General features: G+C 35.1%; 1 protein-coding gene across 1 annotated transcript; it reads left to right on the top strand.

Annotated features, from left to right (window-relative positions):
* The first annotated feature begins 1,190 nt into the window (after positions 1-1,190).
* On the top strand, positions 1,191-22,470 carry LOC138696842 (acidic mammalian chitinase-like). Its single transcript, XM_069822287.1, has 10 exons — positions 1,191-1,292; positions 7,212-7,286; positions 9,068-9,238; positions 12,886-12,986; positions 13,089-13,220; positions 14,689-14,816; positions 14,955-15,081; positions 18,364-18,549; positions 19,777-19,899; positions 19,988-22,470. Exons 2-10 carry the CDS (start codon positions 7,220-7,222, stop codon positions 20,111-20,113), a joined length of 1,161 nt encoding a protein of 386 aa, XP_069678388.1. The 5' UTR covers positions 1,191-1,292; positions 7,212-7,219; the 3' UTR covers positions 20,114-22,470.
* Positions 22,471-24,459: the final 1,989 nt, after the last annotated feature.

The raw sequence follows: 24,459 nt of genomic DNA, 5'->3' as shown, positions 1-24,459 counted from the left end.
CCTCATGTTTTGTAGATTTCAATATCCAATATACAACTTGACTAATAAAATTACACACCGCAGAATCAGACCTGTAAATTACTTTTACTGTGACTTGAAGTATTTAATAACCAATTGAATTTGAGCTCTAAATATGTCAGCAATCCTGCAGGTCATTGCCTTCGTGTAATAACTATTGCTTATCGTAGTGTGTGTTTTGTTTTATTCTGAAGTCACGGCCGTGCTGAAATGCAATTAGTTCTCGAAACTGAAGAAAGATGGATTCTGGAAAATAGGAAAATAATGTAGGAAAATTGATATTTCACTGAACACTACTATTTTCCTGAAAAACTTTTGGTACCAGGCTTCAAAATGAGGGGTCATTTATTAAAATCCGTTCAGCCGTTTTCTCGTAATTTCCATTACCAGTTCAAATTATATATATATATATGTGTGTGTGTGTGTGTGTGTGTTAATGGGCAAGAAATGAGTGGAAAATGAAGGTAGACAGCTCAGCATCTCCTTGCATGACATGGGCGAGTACATAACTTCAAAATATAAATAAGCAGTATTTACATAGTAAATCTAGTGCCACGAGTTTAACCGCGAAATCTTCTTGCCGGCCGACCAGCGCTCCGCTGCCCGCGAAATTCATGCCGTGCTCACGTTTCATAGATAATCTGCTCGCTCAGTATAAGGAGTAAGTGGACTTCTAGGCCTCATTGTACGAAAAGAGCATCCCAGATTTGCTTTTATCCCGAAGGAAGCCGTGTTAAGAATCTTAACGCCCTTGACCGGTTTTGCACCAGGAGACCTCGGATCCTTTGGACAACATAACAACCGCAAGATCGCCGAGAACAAGAAAATACTTTAGCCTATTTATTTACATAACAAATCTTTAAGAAAAGCAAAACGAAATTGTACTTTTTGAGCGTCGTTAATGCACGCTAGTACTTAGTCTAATACTTCTTTTCTTTGAGAATACTCCTAAGAAAAGTTTAATACATAAAAAGTAATAATATTCTTAAAGTTTAATACAGAAACACTAAGAGAATGTATTTTATGTCTTCCGAAGTGTTGAAGTTATCGTTTTAATGGCTGATGGCATTTAAGAACTTTGACAGTACTGACCTTTAACCAGTAATGATAATCTTTATATTCCCTTAAAGTTAATATTTTCTTCACCCAAATATTCCAGTTAGTATAGAAAACTAAAAGAATAACGTTGTCGCTCAGTAGAACAAAACTCACACATAAAAGAAACATATCTAAAATATTACTCCTTCAATTGCCAATTGCTGATTTTAATTTAGGTGAGTCATTACTTTCACTATATTGTTCATTTCTCCATATAATTTTTTCTTCAATTTGTAATAATATACTCGCACTTAACATCTGAAGCCGTATCAACTGGCATAAAATACAGGGTGATTCACGAGGATTTACCGTCCTTTACTGACCTTATTTCTGAAGACATTTTGAGCAAAAAATGTCATATGAACATAGTTCCTATTCTCAATATTTTCAGTGTTACACTAATTTAAAGTTGTTTGTAAAGTACGTTTTTTCTTTAGTTTGAAGGTAAAAGAATAATACAAATAGAGAATGAACCGTTCAGAAGTATCATTTCTTTAATTGGCAAGTATTATGAGGCTAAAAATGTGCTGTGAATTCCTTAGTTGTTTCGTACAGATATCTTTTTCTATTTTTAACTAGAAAATTACATTATTCTTACGCACTTAGGATCAAAACAATTATTACAAATCACGCCACTTCCACCGACTTAATTATTTGCAGTTCAATTCTGCATCCTAATTTACAGTCTTGGAGAGTTTACAACACATTTTAAAAAATGTCGCCGTCCGCTTGAGTACACTTGGCCGCACGCTTGTGAACGGCACTCGTCGCTCTACGTAACTGCAGACGGCTATCTTTGATTTCCGTAGCGCTCGCGCTGGCTGCTGACTGCACGCTGACCAAGATCACGCGTTCACAGCAATGCGTTACAATAACGAAACGTAACTCTGTAAATATTGAGAATAGGACCCATGTTTATATGACATTTTTTGTTCAGAATGTCTTCGGAAATGAGCTCCGTAAAGGATGGTAAATCCTCGTGAATCACCCTGTATTATGGTAAAATTTAAATCCTCTCACGTGCCGTTAATCAACAACACTAAATTATAGCTTTCATTTACTCCCGAAGGAAGTTTAGCAGGATTTTATCGCTCTTCAAATACATTAACCTCTGCCTGGTTTGAATCCGCAAACCATGGCTCCAATGGCTGTAGAATAGTGAATGCTATACCAGTGAGGACCACTACATAGTGCATTCGTTCACACGCACATAGGGTACATACATAAATATACATATATGAATGAAGAGAGGGGGAAATGGGAAGAGAAACTTTAAAGGCACGCGACAACACGTCCTTTGCAAGGGAGTTGAGACAGGGAAAAACTGAATACGTGAGCTCCAAGCCTGTTGGCCACTTGTCTCACTTCGGGTTTTGCTGCTCCACTGAAGGAACTCTAGAAAATGTTGAAGGGGAAAACCGAAAATTTGGATGTAATCTATTAGCTACAACATACGGGGGAGCGGGGGAGCAGCATAACGAGCTGACTGCAAAGTCGCAAGAAGAAACGCCGGAAGGTGTAAGTTTGCACATTGAAAGTCATTAATCCTTTCGCGGTGCAAGTGGAGTCGAGTAAACTCGCTCGTGTAACAGGTGAGGTGATGAAGGCTGCATATTCAAAGGTGTGTCATTTCGCAATGCGACTTGAGTAGAGTAACCTCGCTCGTGTAATTGGGTAATAAATGTCGAATGTAAATTTGGAAAAATACCGGCAGAGGAAGGATGTAGATTCATAGCCCATTTCTTTTAGAGCTCATTCCAACATTTGTCTTAATGTCTTAGGAAAATCACAGAGAAACCTTTAGCAGGATGAGTTAATAATATAAGTCTACATATACTTTATATCACAGTTTTTCAACCTCTTCGATCATGTGGCACATTAAAATTGTAATTTAAAATCCCGCTGTACACTTATACAGGGACATCATTTTATTTTTACTAACATTTTTAATATTAACCTGGCTATATCTTTGGATTAAAGGTCTAGAACCGGAAACACCGCTTGCTCCTCCTTCCAAGACTGGAGTTCGATGATACTGGCGTAAAATACAAATCACTTTACTAGATATAGGAGGGAAGAAAAGTAATTCATCCATTTATGTAAACTAGGAAATATCGCAATTTTGAGTTTGATAATTTTCATTGGGTTTTTGTTTAATCGAAATACAGTACTGTATTAACACTTAGTGTTTTTACTCATGAATTGAGCTATCCATTCGGACGTATTCATTATGCAGTGTATATTGTAGTGTTACAGCACATTAGCGTACAATATAGAGAATGAAGTTAAATTGAAAAATAATCATAATGTGGATATTTAAACACATTTTTGAAAAGGGTGGACGTTCATTTCGATACAGAGTTCTGTTCTTTTGTGCATATTATCGCACTATAGACTATTGTACCTAATTCAAATTACCAGTTTCGTCCGCATGTTAAAATAATTCTATACCTACTCTGTAAAAGTCTACCTTACGTACTGTAAATTCAATCTTCACTTCTGACCGATCCGAAAAGGTAAAATTACTCAGAAATGCTATCTACTGTCCGTCCAAGTGGCTTTATCGCAGGGTCGTAGAAAGGGGGAGGGGAAATCACATGACAGTTAATTACTCAGCGAGGCCCTTCTATTTAAGTTATTTTAAACAGTTGTATAATATTACGTAGATGTCCAATTCCTAACAGAAATTTATGTTTTCAGAAAAGAGCTAAGACACCCCAGCTACTAGATTTACAGAGGGACGAACAGAAGCAGGTGGGGGAAACCGGGATGCGACGTAGGCAAACGGACGACAGTACCTGTGCGAAAATATGATTCAATATTGAAAGCTCTTTCGTCACTGGAAAACACGAACATATTTCTGGAACGTACTATACTCACTAACTCAGAACTGCATACGCGGCCTCAGTTCTGTGTGGAGAATGGTTGGAAGTTTACTAGAAGAGGGGGTGGGAGTGAAGTACATTCAAAAACTCAGGTACAATAAAAATTGAAGTAAAAATATAATGATGTTTCTGTATAATACAAACCAGTGGCTTCTAACCAGCACAAAATTTTGAGGGTTTTTAGAAAGGAATGAGTTCTATAAAATACAAATAAATAATATTAATTAAATATATAAATTGCATTAATATATAGTCTAAAGTAAAATATTTTCAATTTTATATCCATTATTTTTAGTCAACATGGGGGGATGATAGTGTGATAAATGACGGAAGGACGCATGGAGCAAGAAAGGTTGAGGTTGACGCATTATTCACAAACAGAATTGACATACTTTTTTGTATTTTTATTTGAAGTTTTTTATACGAGACTTAGGCAGAGTTGAGACAGAAAACGTTACTAATAAACCGTGAATAAGCTATGGGCGTATAAACAGGCTGTAACTATACAATAGGAATTGCTTTGCAGTAGTTATATACACGAAACCCCTTGTTTAAGCGTTGTATGTAGAGAAAAAATGGCCGCCCCTCTAACAGCTGTTCGTATCGACTGTCATTTTATGATGATGTTTACCACAGTCTAATATATACAGTCGCGCAACTCATACGTATAAAATATGCCAACATTTGACAGCTGGCGCGACAGTAGCCCTCTAGCGGCAGGCAAGTTAAAAGTGTGCATACGACATATGATAACACATTAGAAAACGGGTTTTGCGTAATTTATTTTATATTTTTATGCTATACAGTAAGTGTATATGGCTCTTATTAATTTTACTTTAGAATCCTAGAAGAATTTCACACGTAGTTAATCTACAAGTTTCAGAAGCTGGGAATAAACGTAATTCTTTCTGCTCCTTACAACTGAATCATGGCCCTGACCATGTATCATGGTTTGAAATAATATAATTGTTCGTACGTGGACGGTTAATTCAATTCATTCCTAAATATATTTATGAATCATTGGAACTCTATATTTCCTGTGAGAAGAGTAAAAATTAGTAGCTTCAGATTTGTAGGGTACATCGCGAGATGAACTCCTCTCTCTATTTCCTGAGAAATTAACTTTTTCCATACCGCAAATTGGGGTAAACTCGGCCGCTGAAGTAAACTTGAAAATAAAAAAAGGGAGGATTTAAACCTTAATATGACAGACAATGATTTGTGAAGTTCAGTATTTTTCCATTTCTTAAGAACCGGTATTTCCTTTATTATTTTGAGTCACAAATAGTGCGGATATTATGGTTTAAATTTTTATGACAAGTTTACAGCATTTTACATTACATTTCCAGTTTTCACACATAAGCTTAATTTTAACTTATCCTACCTCTATAATACGTAATTTACATGCACTTACTGTTAATATGACGTAGGTGAGAACAAATAAATGAACACACAATTTTGTTGAAAAAATTGTAACTTCAATTAACTCAGAAAATGTAGGCCTAATTTTATTTTCAGAGCAGAAGTGGTGTAAGTCAAAAATGGGTAATGATTCTGTAAATTACAGAGCAAAGTAGCAGTTAATATTGAATTTATTTAAACTATTAGTAGTCAGTGAATAGCACGAAGTATATATTAATTGCTACTTTGCGCTGTATTTTACAGAATTTTTACTTTAACCCTCATTACCTAATTTTGACTTACGCCACTTCTGCTCTGAACGGCTCAAATAATCACTGGAAATGTAAAATAAACACCAATAAGAGTCATGCAGGTTATTACAGAAAAGATTGCTTTTTATATTAAATTCAAAAAGGCTATTTTATTTCTTGACAACTTGATACGTCTGCCACATGAATCTACACCAACACATCAGAAATTTATCGACACAGTCTGGATTTATTCAAGAAATGAATATTTTGCAAAAGGATTACAATACTCCATGAATTCTTGAAAAATTAACACCATAATTCCTACTTGAATGCAATATAACATTCAAGTTTTGAAAAATATAAAGAAAAAAACACGAATACAAAAATTATGGAATTACTTGCATTAAAAACAAAAAAGTAGATATATTATCCAAAATTAGAATGGTTACACATTTACACATAATGATCTCTGCAAAAAAATAATATACTGTAACAGGTATTTACTTTGTTTTTATTTACACTCTCCTTCCTGACATACAGATAGGTAACTGATAACCAATATGTAAATGTTTTATAGAACAGAATACGTAGGCTACCTACAATATGGATTATTGGTTATGACTGAGTTATGATTTTCTCTTGGTTTTTAGGGAATCTGAAGAACTACAAATTCGGAGATTTAAACTTGTTGTTACAGCAATTTTGTGTCATTGCACACATTGCCTTTATTCCGACGCATGATTAAAACGTTATTATAACATCTCGCATCCCTTTAAAGCACGTGCTGGCTGAACGGGACTGTATCAAGCCTATGACCAGTGCCTTGCCTGCCGCTTGGGCGCTAGTGTCGCGAATGTTGGCAAAAAAAGTGTTGAAGTTGCGCGACTGTATATATTAGACTGTGATGTTTACCTTGTAACCACAGAAGAACAAACCAAAGATCATAGAGCGCTCTACCGGATGCAATAGAGAACCTCAGATATTCTATTATCTTTCGTAACGAAGTAATGACGAAACTATGACGTAGCTGTGTAACAGTTATACTGTTATACACAAAGTAGGTAGTGATTATTAGTAAGGAATTTACACACGACTTATAAACGAGCTACTCATTGTATAAGTATAAGACAGTTAAACGTCTGTATATAGAGTTTTTATTAGTAAGACCGTGTATTCACTGACCTTGCGCCACGTTCGCCGAAAGTTGACTTTTGTGAACTCACTTTTTTACTACTCTTTTCACTTTTATTTTTCCAATTTTTCCTTTTCTCGCGACACACCAGCGGACCATTCGCGGCACATCGGTTTATATTGTTATCGTTTAACATCTGTTACTGATGCTGTATATTACTCGAAATACGTTTTAATTTATCACAATTTCACTACAGAATATGTTTTAAAAAGCCAAACCTGTACTTTTATTGGAACCCTTGGAATGAGAGAAGTGAGATAAATCATACAAATGAACTAAAATTTTAATGGAAGAGGGCTGCATTCTTTACATTACAATTTTAATTAGTACCAAAGTAACTAATATTTCACGTTGACTATTTTTCAGACTGCCACATGATGGCCTGGTTGTCTTTATTCATTCTAACTGCAGTTCTTACGATCTACAGTGAAGTGGATGCATGTAAGTTGCGCATGATTAAATAAAAAAAAACGTTAGGGTGTGTACGTCGACATTGCCGCAATTTTTTCCATATAGAATACATCTGAGAGGTTCGCTGAGATATAATGTTCATTTTTTTTTTTTTACAGATTTTATTTATCACTGACAAGCTTTACAAAGACTAAAGGCCGGTTCACAATAAACCGGGAACAGAAACGACAACGAGAATGAAAACAGATTTTTTAAAATAAATGTATTTAAATGTGAGCATTCACAATTAACGAAAAGCTTTCCGGAGCCCGGGAACGGGAACGGAGAGTTGGCCAAGTTTCAACTTTGCCGTTCTCGTTTCCGATCACAACTACTAGATTCATTCTGTTGTTATCAAAAAGCTATTTTGTCGTCGTATATTTTGCAGCAAGGAGGCCGTGACATAATATCTCGTCCAATCATTGCTTGTAACTAACGCAGAAATTCAGTAGAATAAATTTCCATATATGCTACCTGTACGGCCTATATGAAACCAGATTACCACGTGAATTGAATTCTTAAATATTCCGTGTCTTAAATTTCGAATGTTGGCTGGCTTGTACTAATGAGAGAACGCCATTGGTCAATTATACACAAATAACATCTGAATGCGTAATATCGACTGTACATATCGTTATTGATATGCATATCGATATGCATAGTCGTTTCTGTTTTCGGTTCATTGTAAATCAAGTTTGTGTATTTCACACTTAGTAAATAATAGACTATAATAATCTTACTGAAAATTATCCTATGTTGAAATGTTTCAAAATTGTAATGCATGATACTATTTCAAGACTTCTAAAACCGTGCTAGAGTGTTTTTCCTTGGTCGAATGTTCCTGAAATCTGTTTCTTTGAGCTACTGTTGTATTAGAATAAAATTAATATAAGGACTATTAGTTTATTCCTAGAAGCACATAGGGCAATATCACTATATTAACTTATCATTATTATAAATTATAATTATTAATATTGTTATTAAATGCACGTGTGAACACAAATGGAGATATTGAATATATCAAATAATTTTATAGAAGTGAATTGTTGTCTATGGTAGATGAAAAATGGAATCATAGCTAATGTGGATTCTTCATGATTGGTTGTTCTGCGTTATGAAACTTTCGCGAAAAACGACACGTATTCGGTATTAAGGCTTTTTTGTCTTATTGAATATTTTATTTACCTATCTAGAGTCAAATTTGGAGGCGTATGTGCAATAAATTCAGAGCACTTTACTTTTTTTGTTGATATGAAAATTATGATTAATGTTATGATTTATTCAGTTTCTAAAGATCTTTTTCATATGTTAATAAATTAATAATAATAATAATAATAATAATAATAATAATAATATTATTATTATTATTATTATTATTATTATTATTGATGCGACGATACTATATGATTACGTCAAAATCAGAAATAGCTTCCAAAGAAGCAACTATAACAGTTTTGAAGAATTCACAAACAATTTTATAAAAGTTAAAAGATTTTTCAGATTACTCAAAGAATGATGCAAGTATTTAATCAGTTGACACTAGCGTAAGTCAGTAAAGAGCATTTTTTAAATCAACTTATTAATATTTATATCAAAATTAAAAAAGAAAACCACTTAAAATATATATTTTAACAATGTATGAATTAAAGCGTTTTTATGTTTCATCTATTAATTATTCCAGTAAATTGAATGGTAATGGGCATTCTGATGCATTAATACTGTAACTACGTGTACAGCATGTGTATACAACTGGTGTACTTTTCTTGTTACAGACAGGATTGTATGCTATTATAAAAGTTGGTCAGTGAAACGTCCTGGAAAAGGTAACTTTAAGGTAGAAAATATTGACACGAAGTTGTGTACGCACGTCATCTATTCATATGCTCGTGTAACGGCAGATGGAGACATTACTTTTCGTGATCCTAAAATTGACATAATACTAGGTAAGTATCTTACAACATTAAGGCACCATTGTCACCACACTACCGCCATTATAAGAAATACTACAACAACCAGCTACTACCATCATAATACCTACACTTAGTGTTTGAAGTGGAATTAAAAAGGAACCGGGATGATTTCCCCCTTTTAATTCATAGATATAAGTTTTGAAAATATATCGTGTGATGTACAGAAGTGGCAAAAAAAGACCGAACCGACCCTTGTAGCTGATACAAAAGAATCCTGTGCTGTGTATTGTGTCAAACTGTGGTAATTTCAATATGGATAGTGAAGCCAGAGGTATGTACTGCTATTTAATGTAAAAATACGCAGTTATCTTTGCAGAATAGAGGTAGAAATGTAATATTGATGCCAGATGAAAATAAAACTCTCAAAGTTGTTTCGTCTGTAACTTTGAGGCACTGGAGGAACAAAAGACGGTAAGAATCGAACAAATGCAATAAATTTCATTGTTACATTTAATTATACAGGGACATCATTTTATTTTTACTAACATTTTTAATATTAACCTGGCTATACCTATACAACGCCGTTTGCTACCCCCTTCCACGACTGCAGTTCGATGATACTGGCGTAATGTACAAACAAATCACTTTACTAGGTATAGGAGGGAAGAAAAGTAGTTCATCCATTTACGTAAACTAGGAAATATCGCGATTTTGAGTTTGATAATTTTCATTAGGTTTTTGTTTAACCAAAATACAGTACAGTATTAACAATGAGTGTTTTTACTCACGAACTGAGCTGTCCATGTGGACGTATTCATTATGCAGTGTATATTATACTGTCTGCTGCACATTACCGTACAATATAGAGAATGAAGTTAAATTGAAAAATAATCATAATATGGATATTTAAACACATTTTTTAAAATGGTGGCCGTTCATTTCCATACAGGCTTCAGTTCTAATATGAATATTATCGCACTATAGACTATTGTACCTAATCCCAATTACCAGTTTCGTTCTTCGTACTAGTAACTCGTGCTGAAATAATTCTGTATCTACTCTATAAAAGAGTACCTTACGCAATGTAAATTCAATCTTCACTTCCGCCTGATCCGAAAAGATAAAATTACTCAGACATACTATCTACTGTCCGTCCAAGTGGTTATGTCGTAGGGTCGTAGAAAGTGGGAAATCACGTGATAGTTAATTACTTAACGAGGCCCTTTCATTTAAGTTATTTTAAACAGTTGTATAATATTACGTAGATGTCCAATTCCTAACAGAAATTAATGTTCTCAGAAAAGAGCTAGGACAGCCCAGCCACTAGCTGGCGAATAAAAGCTGGTGGGGGAAACCGGGATACGACGTAGGCAAATGGACGACAGTACCTGTGCGAAAATTATGCAATATTGAAAGCTCTTTCGTCACTGGAAAACGCGAACATATTTTTGGAACGTACTGTTTACTATGATCGTAAGGCTACTATGACTGTATATGCGGTCTTGGATCTGTGTGGAGGACGGTTGAGCTTCGTTAGTAGAAGGGGTGGGAGTGAAGTACATTCAAAAACTCAGGTACAATAAAAATTGAAGTAAAAATAGAATGATGTCCCTGTACAAGATGGATGTGTTTTGTGACTAGCAAAATTTGAATCTGTGACTCTGAAATCAGCTATAAGAGTCGGTCCGGTTTTTTTTTTGCCACTACTGTACAGTCTGTGTTTAATCTAGACATACAAACATATTACAGTAGTAGTTTAAATAGCATACATTCCATACTAAAAAGTGCTAAGAAGTAACGGGATGGTTTTAAGCCATTTAAAAAGAACCGGGATGCCAACCCGCCGCATCCCACCCCACCTCAAGCCCTGTCTACACTACTATCGCCGTCACAACTATTGTCCGTCCCAGGCTTCTGTAGAGTAGAAAGACGAGACAAGACCTCTGAGCAAGTGTTATGTGGGAGGGCTAGGGCCAATGGTCGCTCTGGGGGGAGGAGTTGATTGAACGAAGCTAGCAATCGCTTGCAGGGATTGGATCATTTCTATCTGAACTCTACTCTACCTTCTACAACGAGCATCTTACCCCTTAGCGACCTCAAGCTGATGCTGCCCGCAATGCACTCCGGCACAGATAGACTCCGCCCCCATACGCGTGAAGTTACTCTACAGATCCCTGGGACGGACCATAGCAAACCATCAACGTAACAACCAGCACCATCACCACAACCATTGCAAAAACAAAGGATTCTTAACAATAAACATTAAAACATTTCAGTGTGAGAAAGATTAAAAGTAACTTATATAGAATGAATCGTAAGTATTGCCATTAATTTCATGGGAATATTCTTTGAGATATTTCAAGGGAAAAACTTTACTACAATTTTGCGAGTTTTTGCTTCTTTTCCGAGATAAAAATTGTTTTATATGAAACATTTCATGGCGTGTTTTGGGAAAGCCATTGATTTAATTCCCGATATGCTCAGTATATTTAAGAAAGCAATGCATTATGATAATAAATGATTGAAAGAATTTTAGTTTTGTCCTTTAAATATGCAAAGTTTGATCCGAACAAACGTAACATTTCAAAATTCCTTTTCACTACGAAAAGTTCATTTTGTCCGGGTCAAATTCTGGATTGTTGAATCAGATGGTCTTTGAACTCCAGGATATTTCCACAGAAATATATATAGCACGACATTTTTGTGTAATTCTTTCGTAATATACGTATCATAAATGAAGATTCATTTTCTCATGACATTTCGGACAGTATACAGCATTTGATTATACACTATCTACCAAAAAGTAATTGGGCACTGATTTTGCCCCTTTAGAACCTCGTTGTACCACTTCTTGTTGCTATGACAGCAGCCACCGTGTCAGGCATGCTCTCCACCAGTTTGTGTAGGATATGCATTGGAATGCGTTGCCTAGCACTCAGTTGGACAATGGAAGTTGGCCGCATCTCCCGAGACCTCAATCGCCGGTCCAATTTTACCTAAAGATGCTCAATGGGATTGAGATCAGGACTCTGTGCAGGCCAGTCCAACCAGTGAACATTATTGTCTGCATACCATTGCATAGTAGCCGCCGAAACATGGGGCAACTTCCATTGTCCAACTGAGTGCCATGTTGCAAGAGAAATGGCGACGCATTCCAGTGGATATCTTACACAAACTAGTGGAGAGCATGTCTGACAGAGTGGCTACTGTTACAGCAACAAGAGTGGTACCACGAGGTTCTGAAGGGGTAAAAACAGTGCCCAATTACTTTTTGGTAGATAGTGTAGAATCTGAGTGGTAAGAGAAAAGAGATTGGTTCAAAAGAAAATAATTTGTTGCATTTTCATAATAACACTGTTATCCAATTTGGCTTTTGTGTGACACGGCATTTATAAATATAATTGAGGGGGTCAGAAGCAAATGGGTATAAGTGCACTGAAGTTACTTTTGAAAAAATCTGATTGAAAGTTTTTAAATTTTAATTTTAATGTGTGATGTGGTTAAATGATATAGGAATATCTTTCCCACTAAAATTTTGGATGATTTAGCTTACCCTGCACTTAAACCATTTGTGGAGAAATGTCACTTGTACCCCTTTGAATCTGGTCCCCTCAATTATTTTTAGTGCATTTTGACAATATTTTCATATTTTTCTTATTTAAATCCTTACAATACTTTAGGTGGTTATAAACGTTTCAACAATCTTCGCAACAAACAAAGTAATCTCAAGACCATGATATCCTTAAGCGTATCAAGAAACAATTCTACAATTTTCTCACAGGTAAGTTAAGAAAACTAACATATAAACCATTCCTACTTACCCAAGGAACATATCTCTGCTTCACTTGTAACACCCATAATTACTTTTCACATTTTCTTACAGATTATTAACTACCCAGACAAAAGAAGAAAATTTGCTAATAACATCATTGTATTTCTGAAGAAATACAGATTTAACGGACTGGATATTGACTGGGAATTTCCAGCCCATTTCGGCGGTATTCCTTCTGATAAGGTAGGCAATGAGATCGAATTGAGAAAATAGATTTTCTAAATAAATGCAGATGAAATTTAAGATTATTTTTTTTTTACATATTCGTCGGTTTCTTGGTAAAAGTGACCAAGTCCAAAATGCAAAATTGTTGGGAAAAGGCATTTAAAGATTTAATGATCCATCCAAAGATAACTGTACTTCTTTAGATGTTAGTAATAAGTTATTTTGAAGATAAATGTGCTATATTACTAGTTTTTAATATAAAATTGTGTCTTAAATTTTCATAACACTTGGAAGCCTTGGCATGTGACTTGGTCACTTTTACCAAGAAACCGATTATTAGCTTTCAATAGCTGATCTTCCTTTTTTAACAATCTGTTAGGCTACTATTTAATTAAAGACATACTGAGTTATTTACCATTTAAAAGCTGACAACAGTGTAGCTATCGCATGTTGTCCCGCTGTTGAAAGATGAGCGAGATAACATGTAATTATATTAACTGTTTCAGTGGCTTTAATGGATTCATGGCGTTAAATGGCATATCGTAAAGATGCATTAATGTTGCGTAATTGATAGTCCTGAACGTTCTTGAGCCAACAACGTCAATGAATGTATTGATTTTATTTATAAAGTAAATATATTCCTATTTTAAGCCGTCGGGAGCTACAGGGTACAGGGCGGCAAAAACTTCCACTTTTTCTATACACTCGACAGTAGGGATGTCAGATCTATGTGCGTGTTGGCTTTACCAAGAAGATACCACTGGTATTCAATTCTGTTAGAGCCTAAGTAAATGCCAGGTTCAATGTGTGATCGGAAGCATCAACATCAATGGACAAAATCCATTAGGCCTACCTAACTTCGCGGCCTTCCAGTTTCAAACGCCACGCTTTAACAGCGGCGATATCGTACGTCCCTATTTTGTTTATATAAAATAAGCCAAACCTAAGTTACCGAGCCATGCGATTGTTTTTTGACAGGTACTGCGTTCGTTTACCCCAGCGATGTCATTCGTTCTATTACGTGCTGTATTTCAATTTCGTTCCAGCAACAGCACGCGTTCAAACCTTACCTCTCCTGCTACTCCTCCCTCCTTCCTTACCAGAAGTTATACGCTAGACGTGATAGGGGAATACACATTTAATACAGTTCTTAACTCGACCTCATGCTAAAGAGTAAAGAGCATTGAAGTCATCACAATATCCTCAGTTACTTCAATTTTTACCTTTTATTTTAAATAATAAAATACAAATTTGTTTCAGAAATAATATCGATGTTCGACAAACGTATAGCTGTAAACAGTTATTTCTTTCATGAAACTTAACAAATCTAGGCTAAGGAGTCTACTGATAGACAATCATTTATGTTCAGTTTTGAGGATTACAACTGCTAACATGATATTAATAATAATAATAATAATAATAATAATAATAATAATAATAATAATAATAATAATAATAATAATAACATACTGTTACTTTCTTACAGACTGCATATGTGGAATTTTTTAAATTATTACGGCCAAACTTTGATGCAAACGGATTAATTTTATCAGCAGCCGTCTCTCCAGATGCTGATGTTATAGATACTGCTTATCTAGTCCCACAAATGGTAAAGTAAGTACTAATTTGGTGACTCGTTCACTCGTTGTTGTTAATAAACTAGTATCTATTCACAAATATCAAATTAACAAAGCATTATTCTTATTTATGGCATCTTTTTCCTTATATATGAAGTATTCTTTTTATTTTCAGATATCTAGATTTTGTTAATGTCATGACATACGATTTTCATGGCCCTTGGGATCAATTAACTGGTGAAAATACACCTCTCTATGCTGGACCTGCTGATAAAACAGTCTGCGATCGCAAATTAAACGTTGTAAGTAACATTCTATAGTCCAGATTTAGGCCTACAATTTATGTTTAACCCAAGATATTACAACAAAGTCATACAAAAGAATCCCCCACCTTCGTAATGCTAATATTAATTACTTTAAGAGAAATATGTAATATGGTGCTGCATGTTGGGATCCTTACAGATTAGAACATATTAAGACATTGGAAAAGATTAAAAAACGGGCTCTCAAGCGTTGTAATAATTCCCATTAAAATGGGACACACCCACCGACAGAAGAACGCGAATTCGATTATGCGCAATGTTCAAAACATACAAGGGTGAGCCTGCCTGGAGAGAAATAAAAAATAGGTTGCAGCCGCCAAATTACTTTTCAAGGAATAACCACTCGTATAAATTGAGGGAAAGAAGACAGAGGACGGACAGTGGAAAATTTTCTCAATCGTACTATCAGGAACTGGAATGGTTTACCTGCAGACTTACTAAAGGCGTTACCAATAACCAAAAATGTATTTAAAAATAGGCTTAAGGACTTTACTAATAGACGGTAGTATATTATAGACCTACACACTATTTAAAGGGTGTAATTGATGTTTTGTTAGTTGAAGTATTGTATCAGTGAAGAAGTGTGTTGTGTTAGTGAAGTGTGAAGTGTGTCGTGCCAATGAAGTGTGTTTGTGTCAGTGAAGTTTTATAGTTTGTAGTGGTAGTGCAAAGTATTTGAACAATGAAATGTTTTTGAAGTGTTAGTGAAATCAGGATAGTATCAGTGAAATATGTCGTAGTTCCAGTGCAGTGAGTGAGTTGACAACGAAATGAATGTAGTGCCGAAAGATATTTTTGCAGGTATGAACACGCTGTTATTTTAAGTGATTGTGCTTCAATTAATTTAGGATGCTCATTATTAATATTATTATTATTATTATTATTATTATTAATTACGAGTATTATTATTAATTTATTATTAATTGTATTTTTATTAATTGTATTATTGTCATTATTCAGCGTAATTAGTTACCACTACCACCGGATATTTACCCATTTGCAGTGTGAATAAATACATACACAAAATAAAATTCATCTTTCGGACAAAACCAATACGCTATAACAAACGGGGTTGGTCATAGCCTGTCTAAATGTCCAAAGTAAAAGCAAACCCAAATAAAAACACTTGGCTATAATACCTTCTTTAATTATTCATTTTTCATCCACATCAATAATATGTGCCCACCATTTGCCTTCCGAACAGCACGCAATCTTTCAGGACAAGAGCTTAGTAGTGTGACAAAAAAATGTATCCCATTCCATGCCGTTTAGAATCGCTGTGAAGTGTGCCATTAGCAGAGCACCGCCTGCTCGAACGCATCCATGCATTCGATGGCTGCTTATACTGCCTGCTCATTCAATGGTCAAACATGTAATAAGACCTATACATGTATTATGCCTATATCTACAAGCGACTTCATTGACCGTTCGTTAAGAGTTGCCATTAGCGACAATTCTTTTCTATTCAAAGAGTTGCTGAGTTACAAAAGCTGCTATGTAACAGAATTAAAAATAGTTTTCAAGTTAGAACTGCAAAGTAACTACTAGTAGGAGATTTACTGAACTTGTAAAGTTGTTATTACTTTTGTTCTTCAAAAACTGACGAAGACCAAAGTATATATTTTGGTGCTGCCATCTACCATTTCGGCGAAAGCATTGTTAGAATGGTCTTATGAGCAGGCAGTATAAGCAGTCATCGGATGTGTTCAAGCAGGCGCACAGTGGTCTATTTCTCACTTTTACGGGGACATTTGCCCTAAAACTCAACCTGCTCAAATTGTAAAACACTGATGTAGAAATATAGCCAGATAGTTGCGTAGCACTTCTAAGTATATCTTTTAATATAATAGAATCAGCGGAGATAATAGAGCAATAACAACACCGTTAAACGGAACAAAATATACACAGCGCTTTCAGTTGGTTTTTCGTTTTCTTATAGCAAGTGCTTACTGTAATATATTGTGAATATTTTAGTGTCATCATGGCTGCTGGTCCTTCAGGTAAATTATGTACTATTTTTATCAACATCTTTTGATTCTATCACTATAATACAATTCATTTTTGGATTAAGAGAGAAAATGCGTCTCAGCGAGTTTAGAACTAAATTCAACAGGATGGGGAAAAAAAATAACCCCCTTTCTTTCGGGCTAAAAATTGTTTAATATTCTTTATTACAACCATATCTATGTAATAAGACCTCTCTTAATGTGCGTGGGTCTGCTGAAGTTAACTATTTTTTATGTTTTATGTTGCCAGGCATGAGTCAGATAGTGACACGAATGGACATGGTTGAATTCCTTTTCAACGGAAGTCTTCTTTCTCGAGCAAATACTGTTGATGTAAAGAAGCAAATGGTGGACTTCATAACATCGAGAGTTCCTCAAATTAAGGAAGAGGAGATATACAGTAAAATTTCCCTCTTTTCTAACAAATTGTTACGTCCCTAGGCGGTGGCCCCAAGAGTATCTGTGATGCTGTCGCTCTACATCGTCAGAGTCTCCACTGCGTTCTTCAATATTGCTCCAAAATGTTCGGCCACGTTAACATCTGGTGATGTACAGACCCTTTTGCGTTCCTGAAGTAGTCAATATCGCTGTTGTGTCATGTTTGCCTTAAAGCATGATGGTTTATAGTTCAGAAAGCAGACCTCCTGAGGATCAAGGGTGTCACCAAGATGTCAAAAAGGGAAACACTGTTTCATAACATAGTGTTTCTAAAAAAATCGTCACTCCATTATGCACCTTCTTTCATAATCCACATAAGATTGCGTACTGTTCAGAAGGTAAATGGTGGGCACACAAATTATTGACGTGGAATATGTGTAAAATTGAATAACTGAAGAAGTTTTAATAGCCAAATATGTTTATATGGATTTCGTCGCTGTGTCTCCAAAATCCTCCATGTGTTTTTTTTTTTTTTAATATTTTGCAGGAAAAAGAAAAAAACATTTTTATTTTTAATTCCCTTGATTTTCAAAGCTACTTTCAGTATAATTTCAATCATTACAAGATAAATGATGAAATTATACCGGAAGTGGCTTTGAAAATCAAGGGAAATGAAACTGACAATTCTTTTTTCTTTTCCTGAAAAATCTTTTTAAAAACACATAGTGGGTTTTGGAGGCGCAGCGATTTGTTTTTACGTTGGACAACCATGCAAACGTTATGACACTTCTTATGACCAACTCTGTACAAGCATTTTCATATTTTTGTTAAATACAGTAGATATCTTTCAAGTACCGTACCTTGGTTTTCTTTACAGGATTTTGCCATTCAATACTGGATTAAAAAGGGTGCCCCTATGAACAAGCTGAATCTTGGTATCGCTACATATGCTATCACTTTCACATTAAAAAGTGCAACTAATAATCGTGTTGGTGCACCTGTTGTTGGTGCAGGGAAAGCTGGCCCATACACTCGTGCTCCTGGTACAATGGCATACTTTGAGGTACGTTCCTATCTTGTCTCAATTAAATTTTGTTCTTGTAATTTATTATGGGAAAGTTTAAGGGCTGTTGGTCAAAAAATGTACACCATATTTTATATTTTTATTTGGATTAACGGACAGATATGGTTCTGTAGTGCAGAGAATTCTTCTACTGATTTTCCGGGTTAGATCATAATTGAAGAGTCCACTGCAAGAATGATGGATGTCACTTTTTTGTCGAAAATTAACCAAGACTGTCAAAGCATAGCTTAAGATATATAGAATGTACATAGAGAATTATATGACATTAACACTGATAGTCATTGTCCAGTAATGATCGGAAAATCGCAGTTAAGCTTTGAGCGCTAAGCATTTCAAACTTTCAATTGCTTCTCCTGAGAAATGTATTCCAAATGACATCCATCATTCTTGCAGTGGACTCTTCAATTTTCTATTCCGATTTTTACTGGTCCATTCATCTTCTGAGTGGCTTTCCTTGCTTTCTTATGCCTCCACTTTACCTGTAGAACATTGCTGCTTTTGGAAATAGAGAATTTTTCATCCTTTCTGTATGTGATTTTCATTTTTTTGTCTTCAACAACGATTTCTAAAACCATGTTTTTAACTTTAAATTTTGATCTTACAATATCATTTTAATCCAATCTTTTTAATCCTAATAACGGCCACGAAACTTTCACTTGGGCTATCCCTAGTCTTGACTGATTTTTTTCTTTGTAATTTCTCTAAATAATGGATATTCGTAACATGTCTCAAATTCTCAGATTAGCAACACTTGTAACTAGTTTCATTTTTTCCATCATTCCTATCGGATCACAGCTAACACCACTTTAGCACCAATAATGTGGCAAATGACGAACTTCCATGATAATACACCTTGCATAATAAAAGTTAAACTTCTCAGAGGTCCGATATCCGGATTTCTCTAGTGACCCTTAAATGTAGACGTATTCATGACAAAAGTGGATATTAAATACAACGATCAGAAGAATGTGTGGACTTCAATGATTAGACGTTATGCCTGTGAAGGGCGTGTCTTGGAACCTGAGATGGTGATAATGGAGATGTTAGTGATATTGATGACTGGTGATACTGATAGTGGCAATGTGACAATTATCGAAACATCGTTGTATGAAATTTTGTATGCATATTATCAGGCACTTTCTATGTTTAAAAGTAATTAATATGAAATAACTGCCGTTAACGTAGGCCTACTTTTGGTTTTGACAGATTTGTGAAAAGGTGAAGTCGGAAGGCTGGAAATTTTACTGGAATGCTGCTCAAAATTCAGCCTATGCTGTGAAGGAGGATCAATGGGCTGGTTACGACAGCATTAGCGCCGTTCTGATTAAGGTAGTTAATTTTATTCATATTTAAATTCTCATTATTTTACAATTTAACTTTAGGACAACTCTAAGTTTTAATATTCCAAAAATTGCAGGCACTCTACATAAAGAACAACGGATTGGGAGGTGCTATGATATGGAGTATCGACATGGATGATTACCGGAACATTTGTCGTAATGGAGTGTACCCGCTCCTGAGGACAATCAAATCTGTTTTATAGATGTCTACAGACTCAAGGTCAAATTTTATTTTGTTTCAATCAACAGATATGTAAGTTAGTTTATACTGATATGTAAAATAACTTAAGAAACGTTAAAGGGATTCCACTGCATAAATAAAGAGTTTCGCATCCTCGTCGCCCGCTAAACGGCTAACGGTATGTTGACGTCATTGATGAAAGAGCCAATCAGAGCCATTCACCTCACGTTACTTCAATAGCGAGCCCGATATCTCTAGCCGGATGACGTGGAAGTGAACGAAGTTTACCGTAGGCCTAATTCGGTGTTAAAACATGGTAGCTCGTTTGAGATTTACCACTGTGGATTATATCCATCTAGTATAACAGCTCAATTTGATAAGCTATTCAGGCCGCAGTACAAGAAGAGTCAGGAATGAATTTTCCGTTGAGATTCCACCAGACAAAAGGTTGAGTCATGAGTACTCCGCCAAGCGAAAAAGCTCCCTTGTTTAACTCGTAACCAGTAACGATTTTAAAATAGCGACGATTTTAAAAGTAATTTTCATTCTTTCCCACAATTTTTCTCGCACTGACTCTCATCTAAGTGAAAAATAAAAAAGGATGCCGCTTCCCAACTTTTAAAGGCGTAAATATCTATTCTGAACAGATCACATCGAAGTTAGTATTTTTTCTCACTCTTCAAAAAAGATTTTCTCGAATTTTTTTCTATACTTTCTTTAGACATTGAGCTATAGATTAAAAATAATATAGCCCGATTGATTGACTATCGTAAGAGTTAACGAAGGAGCGGGAAATATCGTATAGTAGAGCTTCACGTTAAAGGAATTCGTGCACCGATCACTTACGATTCTTTACGAAGTTTTACGAACGTGAACATACGTCACCAAATACGTCACTACTAACGTCAACACAGCGTTAACCGTCTGGCGGACCAAGAGGGTGCGAAAACTCTCATATTATAGGCTATACATGGAACTCCTAAGAAAATATGTAGACAATATACAGAAAAAGCAACTGGTAAAACGAACGTTCAAAGCGTTTAGAGTTATGGTCTACTTCACTAGCCACAGAAAAATTTCGAACTACATCTTTACTAAATAATCGAGCACTGTTTACTTTCTGATTTTCAATTATGTCAAATAGTTTTTATGAAATGGGAACAAACTAATATAAAATTTATGGTCAATAAGAAAAGAATGGTAATATATTTATAAAATCAACGCGGTATTTTTCTTTTCTTTTATTTACTGTACAAAATTTGAAAAAAAAAAAAAATAATAATAATAATAACAGTGGGCTCACTAATGAAGTGAGATGTAGAACCACGTTTTCCATCGAGGGCGGTTCTGGGCGAAATTGGCGCTGCGATGACACATCTCGCCGTTCTACAGCCACAGAGTCCACGGAGCACGCGTGCGCCGCTACTCTCTTGCGCTCTCTCTACTGTCTCTTACATTTCGTGATCTTGGGCTTGTTTGGTTTGTCTTCGGATGCCTTTTCCTCCTTGTTGTGCTTGTATCCTCCACTTTTACGTTTGAATTTCGAGTAGTGAATTATTTTCGCGGCTATTTAGTCGATCTCATTGCGCTCGACCGGCCGACATCCCAAACATCGGGATCGGTTCAGATCTCACAGTGTTATGCGCATAAAATGGCCGCCGGAACGCAATTTTTTAGGCTTATTTTGCCGGCCTTGAGGATCCGACCGGTTTCGTGGGGATGTTTACGGTTACGGGACTCCTTTGTCCACATGGTGGTATACTTTTCGTTTCGCTATGTTTATTTCTTCAAAAGTTATAAGCTATTCTAATGTAACACTCTTCTTTTTGGTCATCGTTATCGAGAGTTGCCGACCTATTGTGCTGAATATAAAGACGTAGTTCTACGTAAAACAAAAAACAAACTAGTGTAGGTTTATAGTGTATTAATAGTGTCCACATGTGTTATAAGCCTACTAACTGTAGAATTAACAAATATTTATTCACTTTATAGCCTCAACTTATGTTTCTTTTAGGCTGCATTCGAATAAATAAATTTATATTGGAAATCGATCGTTTTTTGTTATGAAATTATGTTCCGATATATATTTAATCATCTTAACTTCCATGCATATACATTCCTGAGGTTTATTTAAAGTTAAATCTTTTATTTGTTTGTCTCCAATTTTTATTTTTAACTACCTGCATATTATGACATTGATTACTATTTATATTGTAATTTGAGATATGTACCTAACAATTACTCGTATACCTTGAAAAAAATATAATATACAAAAGAGAAGACTGAAATGTAAACTACCTATTACTGTATTGTAATCACTAAAAATGAAATGTAATTTGGATGTTGTGTTTATTTTGTATTAAAATAATGTAACAAGAACTTGAATTAAAATATATAGTTTGCTTTTAAGTTGAATGTTTAATATTTTAAAAACATAACCCTACATTAATTCAAAAGTTTCGAGTATATAACCCAACCCAAACGTATCTATATAGTAAGTTAAATAATTACAAAGATAACTGTGCGAGAATCATTAAAACTTCTTACTGTTCCAAGAATTATAAATCCATAAAACACATGTGTCACACCGGTAATCAAAGTCTGAGAATCAGTACTACGTACAGATGAGAGCATACTTTTAATGACTTACTATGATATAGACTTAAATAATGTACAAAGTGGTGCAAATTCTTTTTAATCTTTGCACTATATCATATATTTAGAAACACGCGAAATTTTCGGATTATCTAGGAGCTTAATCAAATTATCGAAGAAGTAAAGCAAGAGGAACTTGGGGTATATCTCTTGGATTCGTTACCAAAAGCCTAGATCATATATACCCAGATTGCTCTGCGTTATAGGCTTTGACGGTAACAACTTTTGTCAGATTTACTATGCTGCCATCTAGTTGTTACATAAGGAGTCACGTTATAACTCCCATTTGAATTACATTAGCGACTGTACTGCTATCTCGCGTTCGTTTACGGCGGACGGGTGGCGATCTTGGCGGTTGTTCTCTTCAAAGTGCAACCGATTTTAACATATAAATGAGCAGTCTATATGTGATCTCGGCCAAAAGGTTTTCTCAAAAAGATTGTCTCATGTCAGCTTTTGAAAAAATTACCCATGAAATGTCAGAACACTCATGGGAGGAATTAGCTTCACAATATGAATTGTAATGTCTACGCAATGGTAGGCTGTTGAGGTTTACTGTAGTCAAAACTCCCATTCTCCTAGAATGTAGTGACGGATTACTGATAAAATAATAACTACAGTTTTTATGTTATAGCGTTTTTATTTTGTATCATCCCAAACGAATCACTATTTAGTAGTGTATTTACTCCCTTAGATGAGGAAAATTTACCATGACTATTACACTTTTACTACGTCACACTACTTTTGACCAATAAAACGGTACGAAAGGACGTCTTTCAACCAATCATGGCTGCTTATCGCACAATTTTATCGCGTCCCTAGCATTTGTTTAATTTTATCGCGTCCCTAGCATTTGTTTATTTTTATCACTACCCTAGCATTTGTTTCTTTGTTTGCCAACATTTCAAACTGCATTGGTCTGGACGTCAAAAAACAGAAAATTACAAACCACTCCAGTCTACGCACAGCACTCTCAAATATGACTCACATTGGCATTCAAGAACAAGAATTAATAAAGATCACTGGCCATAACTATGCATCTTCCCTGAAACACTATTTACAAATAAATGAAGAGCACCATTCGGAAATCCTGAATAAGTTGAGGGATACACCATGTACATCACCGAGTTCACTTATTTTACGCACACGTCCAATATAACATCAACAGAACCACCAACCACTAAAACATTCAAATTTGAAAATTGTGCCTGCCTTCAATAATTGTTTCTTTTAAAATTATTCATGTTTATTTTTTATTTCATCGCCGTTAATTAAAATGTTTCTTGTTTATTTCATCATCCCTAATTAAAACTTTTCTAACACTCGTTTATATTATTTAGGTTATGTTATAGCTTCTGCTATATGATATTATGAATAGTCACGTATCAGAGATTGTTTAATGCTAAGATTTATTGAAAATCATCTGTCAAGTGACGTTGATTACTGGGATCGGGGATAATTGAAGTGGAATGCAACTGTTTTAATAAAAATGAAACTGAATCAACAAAGCCTTCTTGATCAGTAGCCGTCCACAGAGTTCAATGAAGATTCCATAGTTGGCAAACATGATAAGAAAACAGCTATTCATAACACACTACTGCCATCTACTAGCGTAATATTTATAATGTTGAGATGGTACAAATTTGAAGACAGTTGTATTTTCGTAAGTCAATTAATATTTTATTGTATTGGAGTACTTTGTTACTTCTAATC

The sequence above is a fragment of the Periplaneta americana genome, chromosome 3 (assembly GCF_040183065.1).
Source record: "Periplaneta americana isolate PAMFEO1 chromosome 3, P.americana_PAMFEO1_priV1, whole genome shotgun sequence".
Classification (NCBI taxonomy): Eukaryota; Metazoa; Arthropoda; class Insecta; order Blattodea; family Blattidae; genus Periplaneta; species Periplaneta americana.
Note: the sequence above shows the minus strand (reverse complement) of the source record. Positions and strands in the feature narration are given on the sequence as shown.